Genomic DNA, 23,697 nt, shown 5'->3' on the forward strand with positions numbered 1-23,697 from the left:
GCCAGTTAGTGGGTGTCTATTGGCTTCTAGGGATGATCTGTCTGAATGAGAAACTGTGTGTCTGAAGTTATACAATTCTGGTACTCGTTGCTGCCGTTGCGTGTTCATCCGTTCTAACCCGTTACTGTAGCGTCTTGGGGTTGTCCTCCCGCGTGGAGCATGAACTCCATCGACCCTTCAGTCCACCACACCTCCTCTCCAGCCGCCAGCTCTCTCCAACCCCAGCCCAAGGGCACCCAGGAGCCGCCGGAGATGGCAGTCTACTGCGACAATTTAAGCATGTATCACCACCAGCAGACCTTCCAGGGCGCACAGAGGCCGCCTGGATACGGCTTCGGAGATTACACATCCTCCCCGAACCCATACCTTTGGCTGAACAGGCCCGCTGTCAACTCCGCATCCTTCATGCCGCCTTCCTACGGGACACAGCGGCAGTTCCTCACCAACTCCCCCGGGTTCGGGGGTCCAGACCTGGGTTGGCTATCCATCGCCAGTCAGGAGGAGTTGCTAAAGCTGGTCCGTCCTCCGTACTCTTACTCTGCGCTCATCGCCATGGCGATCCAGAACGTGCACGAGAAGAAGTTGACCCTGAGTCAGATCTACCGGTATATCGCGGATAACTTCCCGTTCTACAAGAAGAGCAAGGTGGGCTGGCAGAACTCTATCCGACATAATCTGTCACTCAACGACTGTTTTAAAAAGGTCCCCCGCGACGAGGATGACCCAGGTATTATAATTATATTATATTATTGTAACACCTATTTGTAACCTATAAATGTTCTGGGCCCATTTGTAGATATTATGTTATATGTTAATGACACAGGTAGGCTATGTGATGTTCATCTGTTCGTTACAAATCCTATACAAACACGTGTAAAAGCGTATTCCTGTGATCGATTGAACATCTCGATGTAGACCGGTTGCAGGCTATCGTGTCAGTTAAAATCAGTTGGAAGAAATAACGGCTTATCCCATATCCTGGTAATTGTTAATTTTCCACATTTGAAATTGTTCCCTCAATGTTGAAGGCTAGAATAAGTATTATAGTGCATATTTTGTGAAAATCAAATATATAAAAGTCTTATTAGCAGGACAATGACTGGTATTATATGATATTCCATAGATTTAGGATGTGAAGAGTCTAATATAATGTATGAATGGCCTTCTGCTCTATAACAGGAAGTAGAACTATGTGGCACTACATACAGGGCCTTCCCAAAGTATTCACACCCCTTGAATTTTCCCAAATGTTGATCAAATGTTGTTGTGTTTCAGCCCTAATTTAAAATGGATTAAATGTAGATAGTGTGTCACTGGCCTACACACAATAGCCCATAATATCAAAGTGGAATTAATTAAATTAATAAAAAAATGTAATGCTGAAATGTTTGAGTCAATAAGTATTAAACTCCTTTGTTATAGCAAGTAACCTAAATACTAATAAATAATAATAAAGCCTAGGAGTAAAGATGTGCTTCACAAGTCACATAATGAGTGTCATGGACTCACTCTGTGGGCATTATAGTGTTTAACATTCTTTCTGAATGACTACCTCGTCTCTGTATCCAACACATACAATTATCTATAAGGTCCCTCAGTCCAGCAGTGAATTTCAAACACAGATTCAACCACAAAGACCAGGGAGGTTTTCCAGTGCCTTGCAGAGAAGGGCACCGATTGGTAGATAGGTAATCGCTGCCAAAGGTGATTCCAACATCTATTGACTCAGGCGGTTGAACACTTAACTCATCAAGATATGTTCGTGTGCTTTTTCTTCAAACGTTAGAATGTTTCTTCCAATCTGACGTTACAGAGTATTTTGTGTAGATCGTTGACAACAAAAAGAAGACAATTTAATCCATTTTAATTTCACTTTGTAACACAACAAAATGTGGGGAAAGTCAAGGGGTGTGAAAACTTTCTGAAGGCTCTGTATATTATTCTATAGGTTCGTCCCAACAGTTTGATAAGGGAAACTTTAGGGATTACAGGTTGTCATTAGAGGCATCACGCGCATACTGAGTGACCAGTCAGTTTCCTACCATGGCAGGTTATAGATAAAAGGTTTGATAATCCTAATCCTGGAGCGCAGAGCAGAGCACACAGATTCCGGGAGAAGGACACTATTCTCACCAACCCTTGTCACACTCATCACTAAAATGAATAGCTACCAAGACATTGGCTTCCTTATCAGTGCATCGTTCCAAATCAAAAGCCAGAGTATTAGGTGATAATGTGCACCATACCACTACATTACATTGTGGGCAGGTATCTTAGTGGTTAGAGTGTAGGGGTGGCAGGTAGCCTAGTGGTTAGAGCAGGTAGCCTAGTGGTTAGAGCGTTGGGCCAGTAACTGAAAGGTTGCTGGATCGAATCCTCGAGCTGACAAGCTAAAAATCTGTTCTGCCCTGGGCGCCGTGGATGTTAGTTAAGGCAGCCCCCCCACCTCTCTGATTCAGAGGGTTAAATGAGGAAGACGTGGATGTTGATTAAGGCAGCCCCCCCACCTCTCTGATTCAGAGGGTTAAATGAGGAAGACGTGGATGTTGATTAAGGCAGCCCCCCCCCCACCTCTCTGATTCAGAGGGTTAAATGAGGAAGACGTGGATGTTGGTTAAGGCAGCCCCCCCACCTCTCTGATTCAGAGGGGTTAAATGAGGAAGACGTGGATGTTGGTTAAGGCAGCCCCCCCACACCTCTCTGATTCAGAGGGTTAAATGAGGAAGACACATTTCAGTTGAATGCATGCAGTTCTACAACTGACTAGGTATCCCCCTTTCCCTTTACAACTGACTAGGTATCCCCCTTTCCCTTTACAACTGACTAGGTATCCCCCTTTCCAACTGACTAGGTATCCCCCTTTCCAACTGACTAGGTATCCCCCTTTACAACTGACTAGGTATTCCCCTTTCCAACTGACTAGGTATCCCCCTTTCCAACTGACTAGGTATCCCCCTTTCCAACTGACTAGGTATCCCCCTTTACAACTGACTAGGTATCCCCCTTTCCAACTGACTAGGTATCCCCCTTTACAACTGACTAGGTATCCCCCTTTCCAACTGACTAGGTATCCCCCTTTACAACTGACTAGGTATCCCCCTTTCCAACTGACTAGGTATCCCCCTTTACAACTGACTAGGTATCCCCCTTTCCAACTGACTAGGTATCCCCCTTTACAACTGACTAGGTATCCCCCTTTCCAACTGACTAGGTATCCCCCTTTACAACTGACTAGATATCCCCCTTTACAACTGACTAGGTATCCCCCTTTCCCTTTCCAACTGACTAGGTATCCCCCTTTCCAACTGACTAGGTATCCCCCTTTACAACTGACTAGGTATCCCCCTTTCCAACTGACTAGGTATCCCCCTTTCCCTTTCCAACTGACTAGGTATCCCCCTTTCCCTTTACAACTGACTAGGTATCCCCCTTTCCAACTGACTAGGTATCCCCCTTTCCAACTGACTAGGTATCCCCCTTTCCAACTGACTAGGTATCCCCCTTTACAACTGACTAGGTATCCCCCTTTCCAACTGACTAGGTATCCCCCTTTACAACTGACTAGGTATCCCCCTTTCCCTTTACAACTGACTAGGTATCCCCCTTTCCCTTTACAACTGACTAGGTATCCCCCTTTCCCTTTACAACTGACTAGGTATCCCCCTTTCCAACTGACTAGGTATCCCCCTTTACAACTGACTAGGTATCCCCCTTTCCCTCTCCAACTGACTAGGTATCCCCCCTTTCCCTTTACAACTGACTAGGTATCCCCCTTTCCCTTTACAACTGACTAGGTATCCCCCTTTCCAACTGACTAGGTATCCCCCTTTCCAACTGACTAGGTATCCCCCTTTCCCTTTCCAACTGACTAGGTATCCCCCTTTCCCTTTCCAACTGACTAGGTATCCCCCTTTCCAACTGACTAGGTATCCCCCTTTCCAACTGACTAGGTATCCCCCTTTCCAACTGACTAGGTATCCCCCTTTCCCTTTCCAACTGACTAGGTATCCCCCTTTCCCTTTACAACTGACTAGGTATCCCCCTTTCCAACTGACTAGGTATCCCCCTTTCCAACTGACTAGGTATCCCCCTTTCCAACTGACTAGATATCCCCCTTTACAACTGACTAGGTATCCCCCTTTCCCTTTCCAACTGACTAGGTATCCCCCTTTCCCTTTCCAACTGACTAGGTATCCCCCTTTACAACTGACTAGGTATCCCCCCTTTCCCTTTCCAACTGACTAGGTATCCCCCTTTCCCTTTCCAACTGACTAGGTATCCCCCTTTACAACTGACTAGGTATCCCCCTTTCCCTTTCCAACTGACTAGGTATCCCCCTTTCCCTTTCCAACTGACTAGGTATCCCCCTTTACAACTGACTAGGTATCCCCCCTTTCCCTTTCCAACTGACTAGGTATCCCCCTTTCCCTTTCCAACTGACTAGGTATCCCCCTTTACAACTGACTAGGTATCCCCCTTTCCAACTGACTAGGTATCCCCCTTTCCAACTGACTAGGTATCCCCCTTTCCAACTGACTAGGTATCCCCCTTTACAACTGACTAGATATCCCCCTTTCCCTTTACAACTGACTAGGTATCCCCCTTTCCCTTTCCAACTGACTAGGTATCCCCCTTTCCCTTTCCAACTGACTAGGTATCCCCCTTTCCAACTGACTAGGTATCCCCCTTTCCCTCTCCAACTGACTAGGTATCCCCCTTTACAACTGACTAGGTATCCCCCTTTACAACTGACTAGGTATCCCCCTTTACAACTGACTAGGTATCCCCCTTTACAACTGACTAGGTATCCCCCTTTCCAACTGACTAGGTATCCCCCTTTACAACTGACTAGGTATCCCCCTTTCCCTTTACAACTGACTAGGTATCCCCCTTTCCCTTTCCAACTGACTAGGTATCCCCCTTTACAACTGACTAGGTATCCCCCTTTCCCTTTCCAACTGACTAGGTATCCCCCTTTCCCTTTACAACTGACTAGGTATCCCCCTTTCCAACTGACTAGGTATCCCCCTTTCCCTCTCCAACTGACTAGGTATCCCCCTTTCCAACTGACTAGGTATCCCCCCTTTCCCTTTCCAACTGACTAGGTATCCCCCTTTCCCTTTCCAACTGACTAGGTATCCCCCTTTACAACTGACTAGGTATCCCCCTTTCCCTTTCCAACTGACTAGGTATCCCCCTTTCCCTTTCCAACTGACTAGGTATCCCCCTTTCCCTTTACAACTGACTAGGTATCCCCCTTTCCAACTGACTAGGTATCCCCCTTTCCCTCTCCAACTGACTAGGTATCCCCCTTTCCCTTTCCAACTGACTAGGTATCCCCCTTTCCAACTGACTAGGTATCCCCCTTTCCCTTTCCAACTGACTAGGTATCCCCCTTTCCCTTTCCAACTGACTAGGTATCCCCCTTTCCCTTTACAACTGACTAGGTATCCCCCTTTCCAACTGACTAGGTATCCCCCTTTACAACTGACTAGGTATCCCCCTTTCCCTTTACAACTGACTAGGTATACCCCTTTCCCTTTCCAACTGACTAGGTATCCCCCTTTCCAACTGACTAGGTATCCCCCTTTACAACTGACTAGGTATCCCCCTTTCCAACTGACTAGGTATCCCCCTTTACAACTGACTAGGTATCCCCCTTTCCCTTTACAACTGACTAGGTATCCCCCTTTCCCTTTACAACTGACTAGGTATCCCCCTTTCCCTTTACAACTGACTAGGTATCCCCCTTTCCAACTGACTAGGTATCCCCCTTTCCCTCTCCAACTGACTAGGTATACCCCTTTACAACTGACTAGGTATCCCCCTTTACAACTGACTAGGTATCCCCCTTTCCCTTTACAACTGACTAGGTATCCCCCTTTCCCTTTACAACTGACTAGGTATCCCCCTTTCCAACTGACTAGGTATCCCCCTTTCCCTCTCCAACTGACTAGGTATCCCCCTTTACAACTGACTAGGTATCCCCCTTTCCCTTTACAACTGACTAGGTATCCCCCTTTCCCTTTCCAACTGACTAGGTATCCCCCTTTCCCTTTACAACTGACTAGGTATCCCCCTTTCCCTTTCCAACTGACTAGGTATCCCCCTTTCCAACTGACTAGGTATCCCCCTTTCCCTTTACAACTGACTAGGTATCCCCCTTTCCCTTTCCAACTGACTAGATATCCCCCTTTCCAACTGACTAGATATCCCCCTTTACAACTGACTAGGTATCCCCCTTTCCAACTGACTAGGTATCCCCCTTTACAACTGACTAGGTATCCCCCTTTACAACTGACTAGGTATCCCCCTTTACAACTGACTAGGTATCCCCCTTTACAACTGACTAGGTATCCCCCTTTCCAACTGACTAGGTATCCCCCTTTACAACTGACTAGGTATCCCCCTTTCCAACTGACTAGGTATCCCCCTTTACAACTGACTAGGTATCCCCCTTTCCAACTGACTAGGTATCCCCCTTTACAACTGACTAGGTATCCCCCTTTCCCTTTACAACTGACTAGGTATCCCCCTTTCCCTTTACAACTGACTAGGTATCCCCCTTTCCCTCTCCAACTGACTAGGTATCCCCCTTTCCAACTGACTAGGTATCCCCCTTTCCCTTTCCAACTGACTAGGTATCCCCCTTTCCCTTTCCAACTGACTAGATATCCCCCTTTCCAACTGACTAGATATCCCCCTTTCCAACTGACTAGATATCCCCCTTTACAACTGACTAGGTATCCCCCTTTCCAACTGACTAGATATCCCCCTTTACAACTGACTAGATATCCCCCTTTCCCTTTCCAACTGACTAGATATCCCCCTTTACAACTGACTAGGTATCCCCCTTTACAACTGACTAGGTATCCCCCTTTCCAACTGACTAGGTATCCCCCTTTACAACTGACTAGGTATCCCCCTTTCCAACTGACTAGGTATCCCCCTTTACAACTGACTAGATATCCCCCTTTCCCTTTACAACTGACTAGGTATCCCCCTTTCCCTTTCCAACTGACTAGATATCCCCCTTTCCCTTTCCAACTGACTAGGTATCCCCCTTTACAACTGACTAGGTATCCCCCTTTCCCTTTCCAACTGACTAGATATCCCCCTTTCCCTTTCCAACTGACTAGGTATCCCCCTTTACAACTGACTAGGTATCCCCCTTTCCAACTGACTAGGTATCCCCCTTTCCCTTTACAACTGACTAGGTATCCCCCTTTCCAACTGACTAGGTATCCCCCTTTCCCTTTACAACTGACTAGGTATCCCCCCTTTCCCTTTCCAACTGACTAGGTATCCCCCTTTCCCTTTCCAACTGACTAGGTATCCCCCTTTCCCTTTACAACTGACTAGGTATCCCCCTTTCCCTTTCCAACTGACTAGGTATCCCCCTTTCCAACTGACTAGGTATCCCCCTTTACAACTGACTAGGTATCCCCCTTTCCCTTTACAACTGACTAGGTATCCCCCTTTCCCTTTCCAACTGACTAGGTATCCCCCTTTCCCTTTCCAACTGACTAGGTATCCCCCTTTCCCTTTCCAACTGACTAGATATCCCCCTTTCCCTTTCCAACTGACTAGGTATCCCCCTTTCCAACTGACTAGGTATCCCCCTTTACAACTGACTAGGTATCCCCCTTTACAACTGACTAGGTATACCCCTTTACAACTGACTAGGTATCCCCCTTTACAACTGACTAGGTATCCCCCTTTCCCTTTACAACTGACTAGGTATCCCCCTTTCCCTTTCCAACTGACTAGGTATCCCCCTTTCCCTTTACAACTGACTAGGTATCCCCCTTTCCAACTGACTAGGTATCCCCCTTTCCCTTTCCAACTGACTAGGTATCCCCCTTTCCCTTTACAACTGACTAGGTATCCCCCTTTCCCTTTACAACTGACTAGGTATCCCCCTTTCCAACTGACTAGGTATCCCCCTTTCCCTTTCCAACTGACTAGGTATCCCCCTTTCCCTTTACAACTGACTAGGTATCCCCCTTTCCAACTGACTAGGTATCCCCCTTTCCCTTTCCAACTGACTAGGTATCCCCCTTTCCCTTTACAACTGACTAGGTATCCCCCTTTCCCTTTCCAACTGACTAGGTATCCCCCTTTCCCTTTCCAACTGACTAGGTATCCCCCTTTACAACTGACTAGGTATCCCCCTTTCCCTTTACAACTGACTAGGTATCCCCCTTTCCCTTTCCAACTGACTAGGTATCCCCCTTTCCCTTTACAACTGACTAGGTATCCCCCTTTCCAACTGACTAGGTATCCCCCTTTCCCTCTCCAACTGACTAGGTATCCCCCTTTACAACTGACTAGGTATCCCCCTTTCCCTTTACAACTGACTAGGTATCCCCCTTTCCCTTTCCAACTGACTAGGTATCCCCCTTTCCAACTGACTAGGTATCCCCCTTTCCCTTTCCAACTGACTAGGTATCCCCCTTTCCCTTTCCAACTGACTAGGTATCCCCCTTTCCAACTGACTAGGTATCCCCCTTTCCCTTTACAACTGACTAGGTATCCCCCTTTCCCTTTCCAACTGACTAGGTATCCCCCTTTCCCTTTCCAACTGACTAGGTATCCCCCTTTCCCTTTCCAACTGACTAGATATCCCCCTTTCCAACTGACTAGATATCCCCCTTTCCAACTGACTAGGTATCCCCCTTTCCCTTTCCAACTGACTAGATATCCCCCTTTACAACTGACTAGGTATCCCCCTTTACAACTGACTAGGTATCCCCCTTTCCAACTGACTAGGTATCCCCCTTTACAACTGACTAGGTATCCCCCTTTCCAACTGACTAGATATCCCCCTTTACAACTGACTAGGTATCCCCCTTTCCAACTGACTAGGTATCCCCTTTTACAACTGACTAGATATCCCCCTTTCCCTTTCCAACTGACTAGGTATCCCCCTTTCCCTTTCCAACTGACTAGATATCCCCCTTTCCCTTTCCAACTGACTAGGTATCCCCCTTTCCAACTGACTAGGTATCCCCCTTTACAACTGACTAGGTATCCCCCTTTCCAACTGACTAGGTATCCCCCTTTCCAACTGACTAGGTATCCCCCTTTCCAACTGACTAGGTATCCCCCTTTCCAACTGACTAGGTATCCCCCTTTCCCTTTCCAACTGACTAGGTATCCCCCTTTCCAACTGACTAGGTATCCCCCTTTCCAACTGACTAGGTATCCCCCTTTCCAACTGACTAGGTATCCCCCTTTCCAACTGACTAGGTATCCCCCTTTCCAACTGACTAGGTATCCCCCTTTACAACTGACTAGGTATCCCCCTTTCCAACTGACTAGGTATCCCCCTTTCCAACTGACTAGGTATCCCCCTTTCCCTTTCCAACTGACTAGATATCCCCCTTTCCCTTTCCAACTGACTAGGTATCCCCCTTTCCAACTGACTAGGTATCCCCCTTTCCCTTTCCAACTGACTAGGTATCCCCCTTTCCCTTTACAACTGACTAGGTATCCCCCTTTCCCTTTCCAACTGACTAGATATCCCCCTTTCCCTTTCCAACTGACTAGGTATCCCCCTTTCCAACTGACTAGGTATCCCCCTTTACAACTGACTAGGTATCCCCCTTTACAACTGACTAGGTATCCCCCTTTACAACTGACTAGGTATCCCCCTTTACAACTGACTAGGTATCCCCCTTTCCCTTTCCAACTGACTAGGTATCCCCCTTTCCCTTTACAACTGACTAGGTATCCCCCTTTCCAACTGACTAGGTATCCCCCTTTCCCTTTACAACTGACTAGGTATCCCCCTTTCCCTTTCCAACTGACTAGATATCCCCCTTTCCAACTGACTAGGTATCCCCCTTTCCCTTTACAACTGACTAGGTATCCCCCTTTCCCTTTCCAACTGACTAGGTATCCCCCTTTCCCTCTCCAACTGACTAGATATCCCCCTTTCCCTTTACAACTGACTAGGTATCCCCCTTTACAACTGACTAGGTATCCCCCTTTACAACTGACTAGGTATCCCCCTTTCCCTTTCCAACTGACTAGATATCCCCCTTTCCCTTTCCAACTGACTAGATATCCCCCTTTCCAACTGACTAGGTATCCCCCTTTCCCTCTCCAACTGACTAGATATCCCCCTTTCCCTTTACAACTGACTAGGTATCCCCCTTTACAACTGACTAGGTATCCCCCTTTCCAACTGACTAGGTATCCCCCTTTCCCTTTCCAACTGACTAGGTATCCCCCTTTCCCTTTACAACTGACTAGGTATCCCCCTTTCCAACTGACTAGGTATCCCCCTTTCCAACTGACTAGATATCCCCCTTTCCAACTGACTAGGTATCCCCCTTTCCCTCTCCAACTGACTAGATATCCCCCTTTCCCTTTACAACTGACTAGGTATCCCCCTTTACAACTGACTAGGTATCCCCCCCTTTACAACTGACTAGGTATCCCCCTTTCCAACTGACTAGGTATCCCCCTTTCCAACTGACTAGGTATCCCCCTTTCCCTTTCCAACTGACTAGATATCCCCCTTTCCCTTTCCAACTGACTAGGTATCCCCCTTTCCCTTTACAACTGACTAGGTATCCCCCTTTACAACTGACTAGGTATCCCCCTTTCCAACTGACTAGGTATCCCCCTTTCCCTTTCCAACTGACTAGATATCCCCCTTTCCCTTTCCAACTGACTAGGTATCCCCCTTTCCCTTTCCAACTGACTAGGTATCCCCCTTTACAACTGACTAGGTATCCCCCTTTCCCTTTACAACTGACTAGATATCCCCCTTTCCCTTTCCAACTGACTAGGTATCCCCCTTTACAACTGACTAGGTATCCCCCTTTCCCTTTACAACTGACTAGGTATCCCCCTTTCCAACTGACTAGGTATCCCCCTTTCCCTTTACAACTGACTAGGTATCCCCCTTTACAACTGACTAGGTATCCCCCTTTCCCTTTACAACTGACTAGGTATCCCCCTTTCCAACTGACTAGGTATCCCCCTTTACAACTGACTAGGTATCCCCCTTTCCAACTGACTAGGTATCCCCCTTTCCCTTTCCAACTGACTAGGTATCCCCCTTTACAACTGACTAGGTATCCCCCTTTCCAACTGACTAGGTATCCCCCTTTCCAACTGACTAGGTATCCCCCTTTCCCTTTACAACTGACTAGGTATCCCCCTTTCCAACTGACTAGGTATCCCCCTTTCCAACTGACTAGATATCCCCCTTTACAACTGACTAGGTATCCCCCTTTCCAACTGACTAGATATCCCCCTTTCCCTTTACAACTGACTAGGTATCCCCCTTTACAACTGACTAGGTATCCCCCTTTCCAACTGACTAGGTACCCCCCTTTCCCTTTACAACTGACTAGGTATCCCCCTTTACAACTGACTAGGTATCCCCCTTTCCCTTTCCAACTGACTAGGTATCCCCCTTTACAACTGACTAGGTATCCCCCTTTCCCTTTCCAACTGACTAGATATCCCCCTTTACAACTGACTAGGTATCCCCCTTTCCCTTTCCAACTGACTAGGTATCCCCCTTTCCAACTGACTAGGTATCCCCCTTTCCCTTTCCAACTGACTAGGTATCCCCCTTTCCCTTTACAACTGACTAGGTATCCCCCTTTCCCTTTCCAACTGACTAGGTATCCCCTTCCCCTTTACAACTGACTAGATATCCCCCTTTCCAACTGACTAGGTATCCCCCTTTACAACTGACTAGGTATCCCCCTTTCCCTTTCCAACTGACTAGATATCCCCCTTTACAACTGACTAGGTATCCCCCTTTACAACTGACTAGGTATCCCCCTTTCCCTTTACAACTGACTAGATATCCCCCTTTACAACTGACTAGGTATCCCCCTTTCCCTTTCCAACTGACTAGGTATCACCCTTTCCCTTTACAACTGACTAGGTATCCCCCTTTCCAACTGACTAGGTATCCCCCTTTCCCTTTCCAACTGACTAGGTATCCCCCTTTACAACTGACTAGGTATCCCCCTTTACAACTGACTAGGTATCCCCCTTTCCCTTTACAACTGACTAGATATCCCCCTTTCCAACTGACTAGGTATCCCCCTTTCCCTTTACAACTGACTAGGTATCCCCCTTTCCCTTTACAACTGACTAGGTATCCCCCTTTCCAACTGACTAGGTATCCCCCTTTCCCTTTACAACTGACTAGGTATCCCCCTTTCCCTTTACAACTGACTAGGTATCCCCCTTTCCCTTTACAACTGACTAGGTATCCCCCTTTCCAACTGACTAGGTATCCCCCTTTACAACTGACTAGGTATCCCCCTTTCCCTTTACAACTGACTAGGTATCCCCCTTTCCAACTGACTAGGTATCCCCCTTTACAACTGACTAGGTATCCCCCCTTTCCCTTTACAACTGACTAGGTATCCCCCTTTCCCTTTACAACTGACTAGGTATCCCCCTTTCCAACTGACTAGGTATCCCCCTTTACAACTGACTAGGTATCCCCCTTTCCCTTTACAACTGACTAGGTATCCCCCTTTCCAACTGACTAGGTATCCCCCTTTACAACTGACTAGGTATCCCCCTTTCCAACTGACTAGGTATCCCCCTTTACAACTGACTAGGTATCCCCCCTTTCCCTTTACAACTGACTAGGTATCCCCCTTTCCCTTTCCAACTGACTAGGTATCCCCCTTTCCAACTGACTAGGTATCCCCCTTTACAACTGACTAGGTATCCCCCTTTCCAACTGACTAGGTATCCCCCTTTACAACTGACTAGGTATCCCCCCTTTCCCTTTACAACTGACTAGGTATCCCCCTTTCCCTTTACAACTGACTAGGTATCCCCCTTTCCAACTGACTAGGTATCCCCCTTTCCAACTGACTAGATATCCCCCTTTACAACTGACTAGGTATCCCCCTTGCCAACTGACTAGGTATCCCCCTTTCCAACTGACTAGGTATCCCCCTTTCCAACTGACTAGGTATCCCCCTTTCCAACTGACTAGGTATCCCCCTTTCCCTTTACAACTGACTAGGTATCCCCCTTTCCCTTTCCAACTGACTAGGTATCCCCCTTTCCAACTGACTAGGTATCCCCCTTTCCCTTTCCAACTGACTAGGTATCCCCCTTTCCCTTTCCAACTGACTAGGTATCCCCCTTTCCCTTTCCAACTGACTAGATATCCCCCTTTCCCTTTCCAACTGACTAGGTATCCCCCTTTCCAACTGACTAGGTATCCCCCTTTACAACTGACTAGGTATCCCCCTTTCCAACTGACTAGATATCCCCCTTTACAACTGACTAGGTATCCCCCCTTTCCCTTTACAACTGACTAGGTATCCCCCTTTCCCTTTACAACTGACTAGGTATCCCCCTTTCCAACTGACTAGGTATCCCCCTTTCCAACTGACTAGATATCCCCCTTTACAACTGACTAGGTATCCCCCTTGCCAACTGACTAGGTATCCCCCTTTCCAACTGACTAGGTATCCCCCTTTCCAACTGACTAGGTATCCCCCTTTCCAACTGACTAGGTATCCCCCTTTACAACTGACTAGGTATCCCCCTTTCCAACTGACTAGGTATCCCCCTTTCCAACTGACTAGGTATCCCCCTTTCCAACTGACTAGGTATCCCCCTTTACAACTGACTAGGTATCCCCCTTTCCAACTGACTAGGTATCCCCCTTTCCCTTTCCAACTGACTAGGTATCCCCCTTTACAACTGACTAGGTATCCCCCTTTCCAACTGACTAGGTATCCCCCTTTCCAACTGACTAGGTATCCCCCTTTCCAACTGACTAGGTATCCCCCTTTCCAACTGACTAGGTATCCCCCTTTACAACTGACTAGGTATCCCCCTTTCCAACTGACTAGGTATCCCCCTTTACAACTGACTAGGTATCCCCCTTTACAACTGACTAGGTATCCCCCTTTACAACTGACTAGGTATCCCCCTTTCCAACTGACTAGGTATCCCCCTTTCCAACTGACTAGGTATCCCCCTTTACAACTGACTAGGTATCCCCCTTTACAACTGACTAGGTATCCCCCTTTCCAACTGACTAGGTATCCCCCTTTACAACTGACTAGGTATCCCCCTTTACAACTGACTAGGTATCCCCCTTTACAACTGACTAGGTATCCCCCTTTACAACTGACTAGGTATCCCCCTTTACAACTGACTAGGTATCCCCCTTTCCAACTGACTAGGTATCCCCCTTTCCAACTGACTAGGTATCCTCCTTTCCCTTTACAACTGACTAGGTATCCCCCTTTACAACTGACTAGGTATCCCCCTTTCCAACTGACTAGGTATCCCCCTTTACAACTGACTAGGTATCCCCCTTTACAACTGACTAGGTATCCCCCTTTACAACTGACTAGGTATCCCCCTTTACAACTGACTAGGTATCCCCCTTTACAACTGACTAGGTATCCCCCTTTCCAACTGACTAGGTATCCCCCTTTCCAACTGACTAGGTATCCCCCTTTCCAACTGACTAGGTATCCCCCTTTCCAACTGACTAGGTATCCCCCTTTCCAACTGACTAGGTATCCCCCTTTCCAACTGACTAGGTATCCCCCTTTACAACTGACTAGGTATCCCCCTTTACAACTGACTAGGTATCCCCCTTTCCAACTGACTAGGTATCCCCCTTTACAACTGACTAGGTATCCCCCTTTACAACTGACTAGGTATCCCCCTTTCCAACTGACTAGGTATCCCCCTTTCCAACTGACTAGGTATCCCCCTTTACAACTGACTAGGTATCCCCCTTTACAACTGACTAGGTATCCCCCTTTCCAACTGACTAGGTATCCCCCTTTCCAACTGACTAGGTATCCCCCTTTCCAACTGACTAGGTATCCCCCTTTACAACTGACTAGGTATCCCCCTTTCCAACTGACTAGGTATCCCCCTTTCCAACTGACTAGGTATCCCCCTTTACAACTGACTAGGTATCCCCCTTTCCTTTCCCGTTGTGTGAATGTGTACATTCCATATAAAGGAAGGAGAGGCTCGTCAGTGTTTTATTCCTGCACCCAACACAACCTTCAGACTTTACACAAGTCCTCTTCAGACTTTACACAAGTCCTCTTCAGACTTTACACAACCTTCAGACTTTACACAAGTCCTCTTCAGACTTTACACAAGTCCTCTTCAGACTTTACATAACCTTCAGACTTTACACAAGTCCTCTTCAGACTTTACACAAGTCCTCTTCAGACTTTACATAACCTTCAGACTTTACACAACCTTCAGACTTTACACAAGTCCTCTTCAGACTTTACACAAGTCCTCTTCAGACTTTACACAAGTCCTCATTTCTTTACTCAGTAATATTGTTTGTCCCAGCAGCGGTATCCTCAAGGTAAAGATGAGCATGTCACTCTGCGGTTCTTCATTGGATATACGTTGCATTCGGAAAGTATTCAGACCCCTTGACCTTTTCCACATTTTCTATTCTAAAATCATCATCATCATCATCATCATCATCATCATCATCATCATCATCATCATCATCATCATCATCATCATCAATCTACACACAATACCCCATAATGACAAAGGAGTCTGAGTCTGGGTGGTTACAAAATGTCACTATAGTCCCTGGTTCGAATCCAGGCTGTATCACATCCTGCCGTGATTGGGAGTCCCACAGGGTGGCTCACAATTGGCCCAGCGTCGTCCAGGTTTGGCCGGAGTAGGCCGTCATTGTAAATAAGAATTTGTTCTTAACTGACTTGCCTAGTTAAATAAAGGTAAAATAAAAATAAATAAAAATGAAAATATTTAATACATTTTAGAATAACACTAACGTAACAAAATGTGGACTGAAGGAAGGGTTCTGAATACTTTCCAGACGCCCTGTATAGATTAAATATACTGTAATTTATATTATATATACATAATACTGATGTGAAAACTAAATATACTGTAAATTATATTATATGTACATAATACTGATGTGAAAATAAATATACTGTAAATTAAAATATATATACATAATACTGATGTGAAAATAAATATACTGTAAATTATATTATATGTACATAATACTGATGTGAAAATAAATATACTGTAAATTATATTATATGTACATAATACTGATGTGAAAATAAATATACTGTAAATTATATTATATGTACATAATACTGATGTGAAAATAAATATACTCTACATTATATTATATGTACATAATACTGATGTGAAAAATAAAACGTGTCTTTTTTCATGTTCCAGGTAAAGGGAACTACTGGACGTTGGATCCTAACTGTGAGAAGATGTTTGACAACGGGAACTTCAGGAGGAAGAGGAAACGTCGCTCCGACTCCACTAACAGCACCAAGACAGAGGACGGCCGAGCAGCCCCGCCCAAGACCATGGACAGCCCCCAGCTCCTAGGCCCCGCCTCCCCAGACATGGAGGTGGTCAGTGAGGGTCATAAGAGCTCCTCCCCCTCGGGCCTTGCGTCCGGTGGCACTCCGTGTTTTAATAACTTCTTCAGCAGTATGGCTGGGCTGGGCTCTGGGTCCCTAGGTGCCTCTGGCCCCCCCAGCAGACAGACTGGCTCTCTGGGGCTGGTCAACGAGCTGACCAATAGGAACATTACAGCCCTCCATAGCAGCCCATACCACAACCATACCACCCACACCACAGGCCCAGGCCCAGGCCAGGACAGTCACAGCCCGGGGGTCTCAGAAACGGGCCATGAGGTCCACGGTCACCCAGCAGACAGCCTGTCTCACTTCAACAGAGGAGTGTACTGCAACACCTTCAGCGGAGGGGGGCAGGAAGGACAGTTCAACAGCCACTTCTACAACACCTTCAGCGGAGGGGGGCAGACAGGACAGTTCAACAGCCACTTCTACAACAGCTTCAGCGTCAACGGTCTAATATACCCCAGAGAGGGCACGGACGTGTAGCGTATAATGTATATTTGTATTCGTATTTATTACGGATCCCCATTAGCTGCTGCCAAGGAAGCAGCTACTCTTCCTGGGGTCCAGCAAAATTAAGGCAGTTTATAATTTTTTTTAAACATTACAATACATTCACAGTTTTTACAACACACTGTGTGTCCTCAGACCCCTACTCCACCACTACCACATTATCAACAGTACCAAATCCATGTGTACGTGTGTGTATAGTGCATATGTTATCGTGTGTATAGTGCATATGTTATCGTGTGTATAGTGCATATGTTATCGTGTGTATAGTGCATATGTTATCGTGTGTATAGTGCATATGTTATCGTGTGTATAGTGCATATGTTATCGTGTGTGTGTGTGTGTGTGTGTGTGTGTGTGTGTGTGTGTGTGTGTGTGTGTGTGTGTGTGTGTGTGTGTGTGTGTGTGTGTGTGTGTGTGTGTGTGTGTGTGTGTGTGTTCCTTCACATTCCCCGCTGTTCCATAAGGTGTTTTTTAAATCTGTGATGTGGAATAGAGTTCCATGTAGTCATGGCTCTATGTAGTACTGTGGAATAGAGTTCCATGTAGTCATGGCTCTATGTAGTACTGTGGAATAGAGTTCCATGTAGTCATGGCTCTATGTAGTACTGTGGAATAGAGTTCCATGTAGTCGTGGCTCTATGTAGTACTGTGGAATAGAGTTCCATGTAGTCGTGGCTCTATGTAGTACTGTGGAATAGAGTTCCATGTAGTCGTGGCTCTATGTAGTACTGTGGAATAGAGTTCCATGTAGTCGTGGCTCTATGTAGTACTGTGGAATAGAGTTCCATGTAGTCGTGGCTCTATGTAGTACTGTGGAATAGAGTTCCATGTAGTCATGGCTCTATGTAGTACTGTGGAATAGAGTTCCATGTAGTCATGGCTCTATGTAGTACTGTGGAATAGAGTTCCATGTAGTCATGGCTCTATGTAGTACTGTGGAATAGAGTTCCATGTAGTCATGGCTCTATGTAGTACTGTGGAATAGAGTTCCATGTAGTCATGGCTCTATGCAGTACTGTGGAATAGAGTTCCATGTAGTCATGGCTCTATGCAGTACTGTGGAATAGGGTTCCATGTAGTCATGGCTCTATGCAGTACTGTGGAATAGAGTTCCATGTAGTCATGGCTCTATGTAGTACTGTGGAATAGAGTTCCATGTAGTCGTGGCTCTATGTAGTACTGTGGAATAGAGTTCCATGTAGTCGTGGCTCTATGTAGTGCTGTGGAATAGAGTTCCATGTAGTCGTGGCTCTATGTAGTACTGTGGAATAGAGTTCCATGTAGTCATGGCTCTATGTAGTACTGTGGAATAGAGTTCCATGTAGTCATGGCTCTATGCAGTACTGTGGAATAGAGTTCCATGTAGTCATGGCTCTATGTAGTACTGTGGAATAGAGTTCCATGTAGTCACGGCTCTATGTAGTACTGTGGAATAGAGTTCCATGTAGTCATGGCTCTATGTAGTACTGTGGAATAGAGTTCCATGTAGTCATGGCTCTATGTAGTACTGTGGAATAGAGTTCCATGTAGTCATGGCTCTATGCAGTACTGTGGAATAGAGTTCCATGTAGTCATGGCTCTATGCAGTACTGTGGAATAGAGTTCCATGTAGTCATGGCTCTATGTAGTACTGTGGAATAGAGTTCCATGTAGTCATGGCTCTATGTAGTACTGTGGAATAGAGTTCCATGTAGTCGTGGCTCTATGTAGTACTGTGGAATAGAGTTCCATGTAGTCGTGGCTCTATGTAGTACTGTGGAATAGAGTTCCATGTAGTCGTGGCTCTATGTAGTACTGTGGAATAGAGTTCCATGTAGTCGTGGCTCTATGTAGTACTGTGGAATAGAGTTCCATGTAGTCATGGCTCTATGTAGTACTGTGGAATAGAGTTCCATGTAGTCATGGCTCTATGTAGTACTGTGGAATAGAGTTCCATGTAGTCATGGCTCTATGTAGTACTGTGGAATAGAGTTCCATGTAGTCATGGCTCTATGTAGTACTGTGGAATAGAGTTCCATGTAGTCATGGCTCGATGTAGTACTGTGGAATAGAGTTCCATGTAGTCATGGCTCTATGCAGTACTGTGGAATAGAGTTCCATGTAGTCATGGCTCTATGTAGTACTGTGGAATAGAGTTCCATGTAGTCATGGCTCTATGTAGTACTGTGGAATAGAGTTCCATGTAGTCATGGCTCTATGTAGTACTGTGGAATAGAGTTCCATGTAGTCATGGCTCTATGTAGTACTGTGGAATAGAGTTCCATGTAGTCATGGCTCTATGTAGTACTGTGGAATAGAGTTCCATGTAGTCATGGCTCTATGTAGTACTGTGGAATAGAGTTCCATGTAGTCATGGCTCTATGTAGTACTGTGGAATAGAGTTCCATGTAGTCATGGCTCGATGTAGTACTGTGGAATAGAGTTCCATGTAGTCATGGCTCTATGCAGTACTGTGGAATAGAGTTCCATGTAGTCATGGCTCTATGTAGTACTGTGGAATAGAGTTCCATGTAGTCATGGCTCTATGTAGTACTGTGGAATAGAGTTCCATGTAGTCATGGCTCTATGTAGTACTGTGGAATAGAGTTCCATGTAGTCATGGCTCTATGTAGTACTGTGGAATAGAGTTCCATGTAGTCATGGCTTTATGTAGTACTGTGCGCCTCCGATTGTTTGTTCTGGACTTGGGGATTGTGAAGAGACCTCTTGTGGCATGTCTTGTGGGGTCTGCATGGGTTTTCAAGCTGTGTGCCAGTAGTTTAGACAGACAGCTTGGTGCATTCAACATGTCAATACCTCTCATTAATACAAGTAATGATAAAGTCAATCTCTCCTGTACTTTGAGCCAGGAGAGATTGAAATGCATATTATTAATATTAGATCTCTGTGTACATCCAAGGGCCAGCCATGCTGCCCTGTTCTGAGCCAATTGCAATTTTCCTAAGTCCTTTTTTGTGGCACCTGACCACACGACTGAACAGTAGTCCAGGTGTGACGAAACTAGGGCCTGTAGGACCTGCCTTGATGATAGTGTTGTTAAGAATGTAGAAACTAGGGCCTCTAGGACCTGCCTCGTTGATAGTGTTGTTAAGAAGTTAGAGCAGCGCTTTATTATGGACAGACTTCTCCCCATTTAGCTACTGTTGTATCAATATGTTTTTACCATGACAGTTTACAATCCTGTTCAGTCCCCTCAACTTGCTCAATTTCCACATGATTTATTACAAGACTTAGTTGAGGTTTAGGGTTTAGTGAATGATTTGTCCCAAATGCAATGCTTTTAGTTTTTTAAATATTTAAGACTAACTTATTCCTTGCCATCCATTCTGAAACTATCTGCAGCTCTTTGTTAAGTGTTGCAGTCATTTCGGACGCTGTAGTAGATATATATACGTGTATAGATAGACACTGGCTTTACTCAAACCCTGTGTCATGTCATTAGTAAAGATTGAGAAAGTAAGGGGCCTAGACAGCTGCCCTGTGGAATTCCTGATTCTTCCTGGATAATGTTAGAGAGGCTTCCATTAAAGAACACCCTCTGTGTTCTGTTAGACAGGTAACTCTTTATCCACATTATAGCAGGGGGTGTAAAGCCATAACACATTATAGCAGGGGGTGTAAAGCCATAACACATTATAGCAGGGGGTGTAAAGCCATAACACATTACAGCAGGGGGTGTAAATCCATAACACATTATAGCAGGGGGTGTAAAGCCATAACACATTATAGCAGGGGGTGTAAAGCCATAACACATTATAGCAGGGGGTGTAAAGCCATAACACATTATAGCAGGGGGTGTAAAGCCATAACACATTATAGCAGGGGGTGTAAAGCCATAACACATTATAGCAGGGGGTGTAAAGCCATAACACATTATAGCAGGGGGTGTAAAGCCATAACACATTATAGCAGGGGGTGTAAAGCCATAACACATTATAGCAGGGGGTGTAAAGCCATAACACATTATAGCAGGGGGTGTAAAGCCATAACACATTATAGCAGGGGGTGTAAAGCCATAACACATTATAGCAGGGGGTGTAAAGCCATAACACATTATAGCAGGGGGTGTAAAGCCATAACACATTATAGCAGGGGGTGTAAAGCCATAACACATTATAGCAGGGAGTGTAAAGCCATAACACATCAGTTTTTCCAGCAGCAGACTATGATCAATAATGTCAAAAGCTACACTGAAGTCTAACAAAACAGCCCCCACAATCTTTTTAGCATCAATTTCTCTCAGCCAATCATCAGTCATGTGTGTAAGTGCTGTGCTTGTTGAGTGTCCTTCCCTATAAGCTGAAAGTCTGTTGTCAATTTGTTTACTGTGAAATAGCATTGTACCTGGTCAAACACAATTTTATTCCAGAAGTTTACTAAGGGTTGGTAACAGGCTGATTGGTGGGCTATTTGATCCAGTAAAGGGGGCTTTATTATTCTTAGGAAGCGGAATGACTTTAGCTTCCCTCCAGGCCTGAGGGCACACGATCTCTAGTAGGCTTAAATTGAAGATGTGTCAAATAGGAGTGACAATATCATCTGCTATTATCCTCTGTAATTTTCCATCTGGATTGTCAGAACCCGGTGTCTTGTCATTGTTGATAGACAACAATTATTTTGTTCACCTCTTCCACACTAATTTTACGGATTTCAAAATTACAATGCTTGTCTTTCATAATTTGGTGTGATATACTTGGATGTGTAGTGTCAGTGTGTGTTTCTGGCATGTCATCCCTAAGTTTGCTAATCTTGCCAATGAAAAAAATAATTAAAGTATTTGGTAATATCAGTGAGTTTTGTGATGAATGTAGGGTATAACATATAGTGTATAGCGTATAACGTGTATCATATAACGTATAGAGTATAACGTATAATGTAAAACGTGTAGCATATAACCTGTAAACGTATAGAGTATAACGTATAATGTAAAACGTGTAGCATATAACCTGTAAACGTATATCGTATAAGGTATAATGTAAAACGTGTAGCATATAACCTGTAAACGTATAGAGTATAACGTATAATGTAAAACGTGTAGCATATAACCTGTAAACGTATATCGTATAAGGTATAATGTGTACAGTATAACGTGGAACGTAGAATGTATTGTAATGTAGAATGTAGCAGGGGTTACCACAGGTCCAAATGGGCTCAGCCAATCAGACGGTGAGACAGACCAGTTCATAAAGATGGCCTTCACAGGACAGAGACTCTGAGGGACCTTTATGAACTGACTGTACAGACACAGATAGGACAGAGACCTTTATGAACTGACTGTACAGACACAGTTAGGACAGAGACCTTTATGAACTGACTGTACAGACACAGTTAGGACAGAGACCTTTATGAACTGACTGTACAGACACAGTTAGGACAGAGACCTTTATGAACTGACTGTAGAGACACAGTTAGGACAGAGACCTTCATGAACTGACTGTACAGACACAGTTAGGACAGAGACCTTTATGAACTGACTGTACAGACACAGTTAGGACAGAGACCTTCATGAACTGACTGTACAGACACAGTTAGGACAGGGACTCTGAGGGACCTTTATGAACTGACTGTACAGACACAGTTAGGACAGAGACCTTTATGAACTGACTGTACAGACACAGTTAGGACAGAGACCTTTATGAACTGACTGTACAGACACAGTTAGGACGGAGACCTTTATGAACTGACTGTACAGACACAGTTAGGACAGAGACCTTTATGAACTGACTGTACAGACACAGTTAGGACAGGGACTCTGAGGGACCTTTATGAACTGACTGTACAGACACAGTTAGGACAGAGACCTTTATGAACTGACTGTACAGACACAGTTAGGACAGAGACCTTTATCAACTGACTGTACAGACACAGTTAGGACAGAGACCTTTATGAACTGACTGTACAGACACAGTTAGGACAGAGACCTTTATGAACTGACTGTACAGACACAGTTAGGACAGAGACCTTTATGAACTGACTGTACAGACACAGTTAGGACAGGGACTCTGAGGGACCTTTATGAACTGACTGTACAGACACAGTTAGGACAGAGACCTTTATGAACTGACTGTACAGACACAGTTAGGACAGAGACCTTTATCAACTGACTGTACAGACACAGTTAGGACAGAGACCTTTATGAACTGACTGTACAGACACAGTTAGGACAGAGACCTTTATGAACTGACTGTACAGACACAGTTAGGACAGAGACCTTTATGAACTGACTGTACAGACAGTTAGGACAGAGACCTTTATGAACTGACTGTACAGACACAGTTAGGACAGAGACCTTTATGAACTGACTGTACAGACACAGTTAGGACAGAGACCTTTATGAACTGACTGTACAGACACAGTTAGGACAGGGACTCTGAGGGACCTTTATGAACTGACTGTACAGACACAGTTAGGACAGAGACCTTTATGAACTGACTGTACAATAAGGACAGAGACTCCCAGTCCACGCCGACACCGAGAGGGCAGAGGAATGTATTGCCAAATTGTTCCGTTGTTCATATTTGACCAATACGTTATTACAACACATATAACATATAAACTTTTCTTCAGCGATCCAGCTGCCTCTGGTTGAACCACTGAAATGAACTATTATATAGACAGAATCAAATCAACATTTTATTTTATTGGTCTTGGTCACATACACGTTTAACAGATGTTATTGCAGGTGCAGCGAAATGCTTGTATTTCTAGCTCCAACAGTGCAGTAGTATCTAACTAAATGATTGTGTTCCTA

The 23,697-nt window shown here is 45.3% G+C and overlaps 1 protein-coding gene across 1 annotated transcript; it reads left to right on the forward strand.

The window, feature by feature from the left end:
- Positions 1-159: 159 nt before the first annotated feature.
- LOC129843287 (forkhead box protein I1c-like) lies at positions 160-16,919 on the forward strand. The gene is made up of 2 exons (XM_055911911.1): positions 160-727; positions 16,237-16,919. Exons 1-2 carry the CDS (start codon positions 160-162, stop codon positions 16,917-16,919), a joined length of 1,251 nt encoding a protein of 416 aa, XP_055767886.1.
- Positions 16,920-23,697: the final 6,778 nt, after the last annotated feature.

This window comes from Salvelinus fontinalis, unplaced genomic scaffold (assembly GCF_029448725.1).
Source record: "Salvelinus fontinalis isolate EN_2023a unplaced genomic scaffold, ASM2944872v1 scaffold_0105, whole genome shotgun sequence".
NCBI classification, from domain to species: Eukaryota; Metazoa; Chordata; class Actinopteri; order Salmoniformes; family Salmonidae; genus Salvelinus; species Salvelinus fontinalis.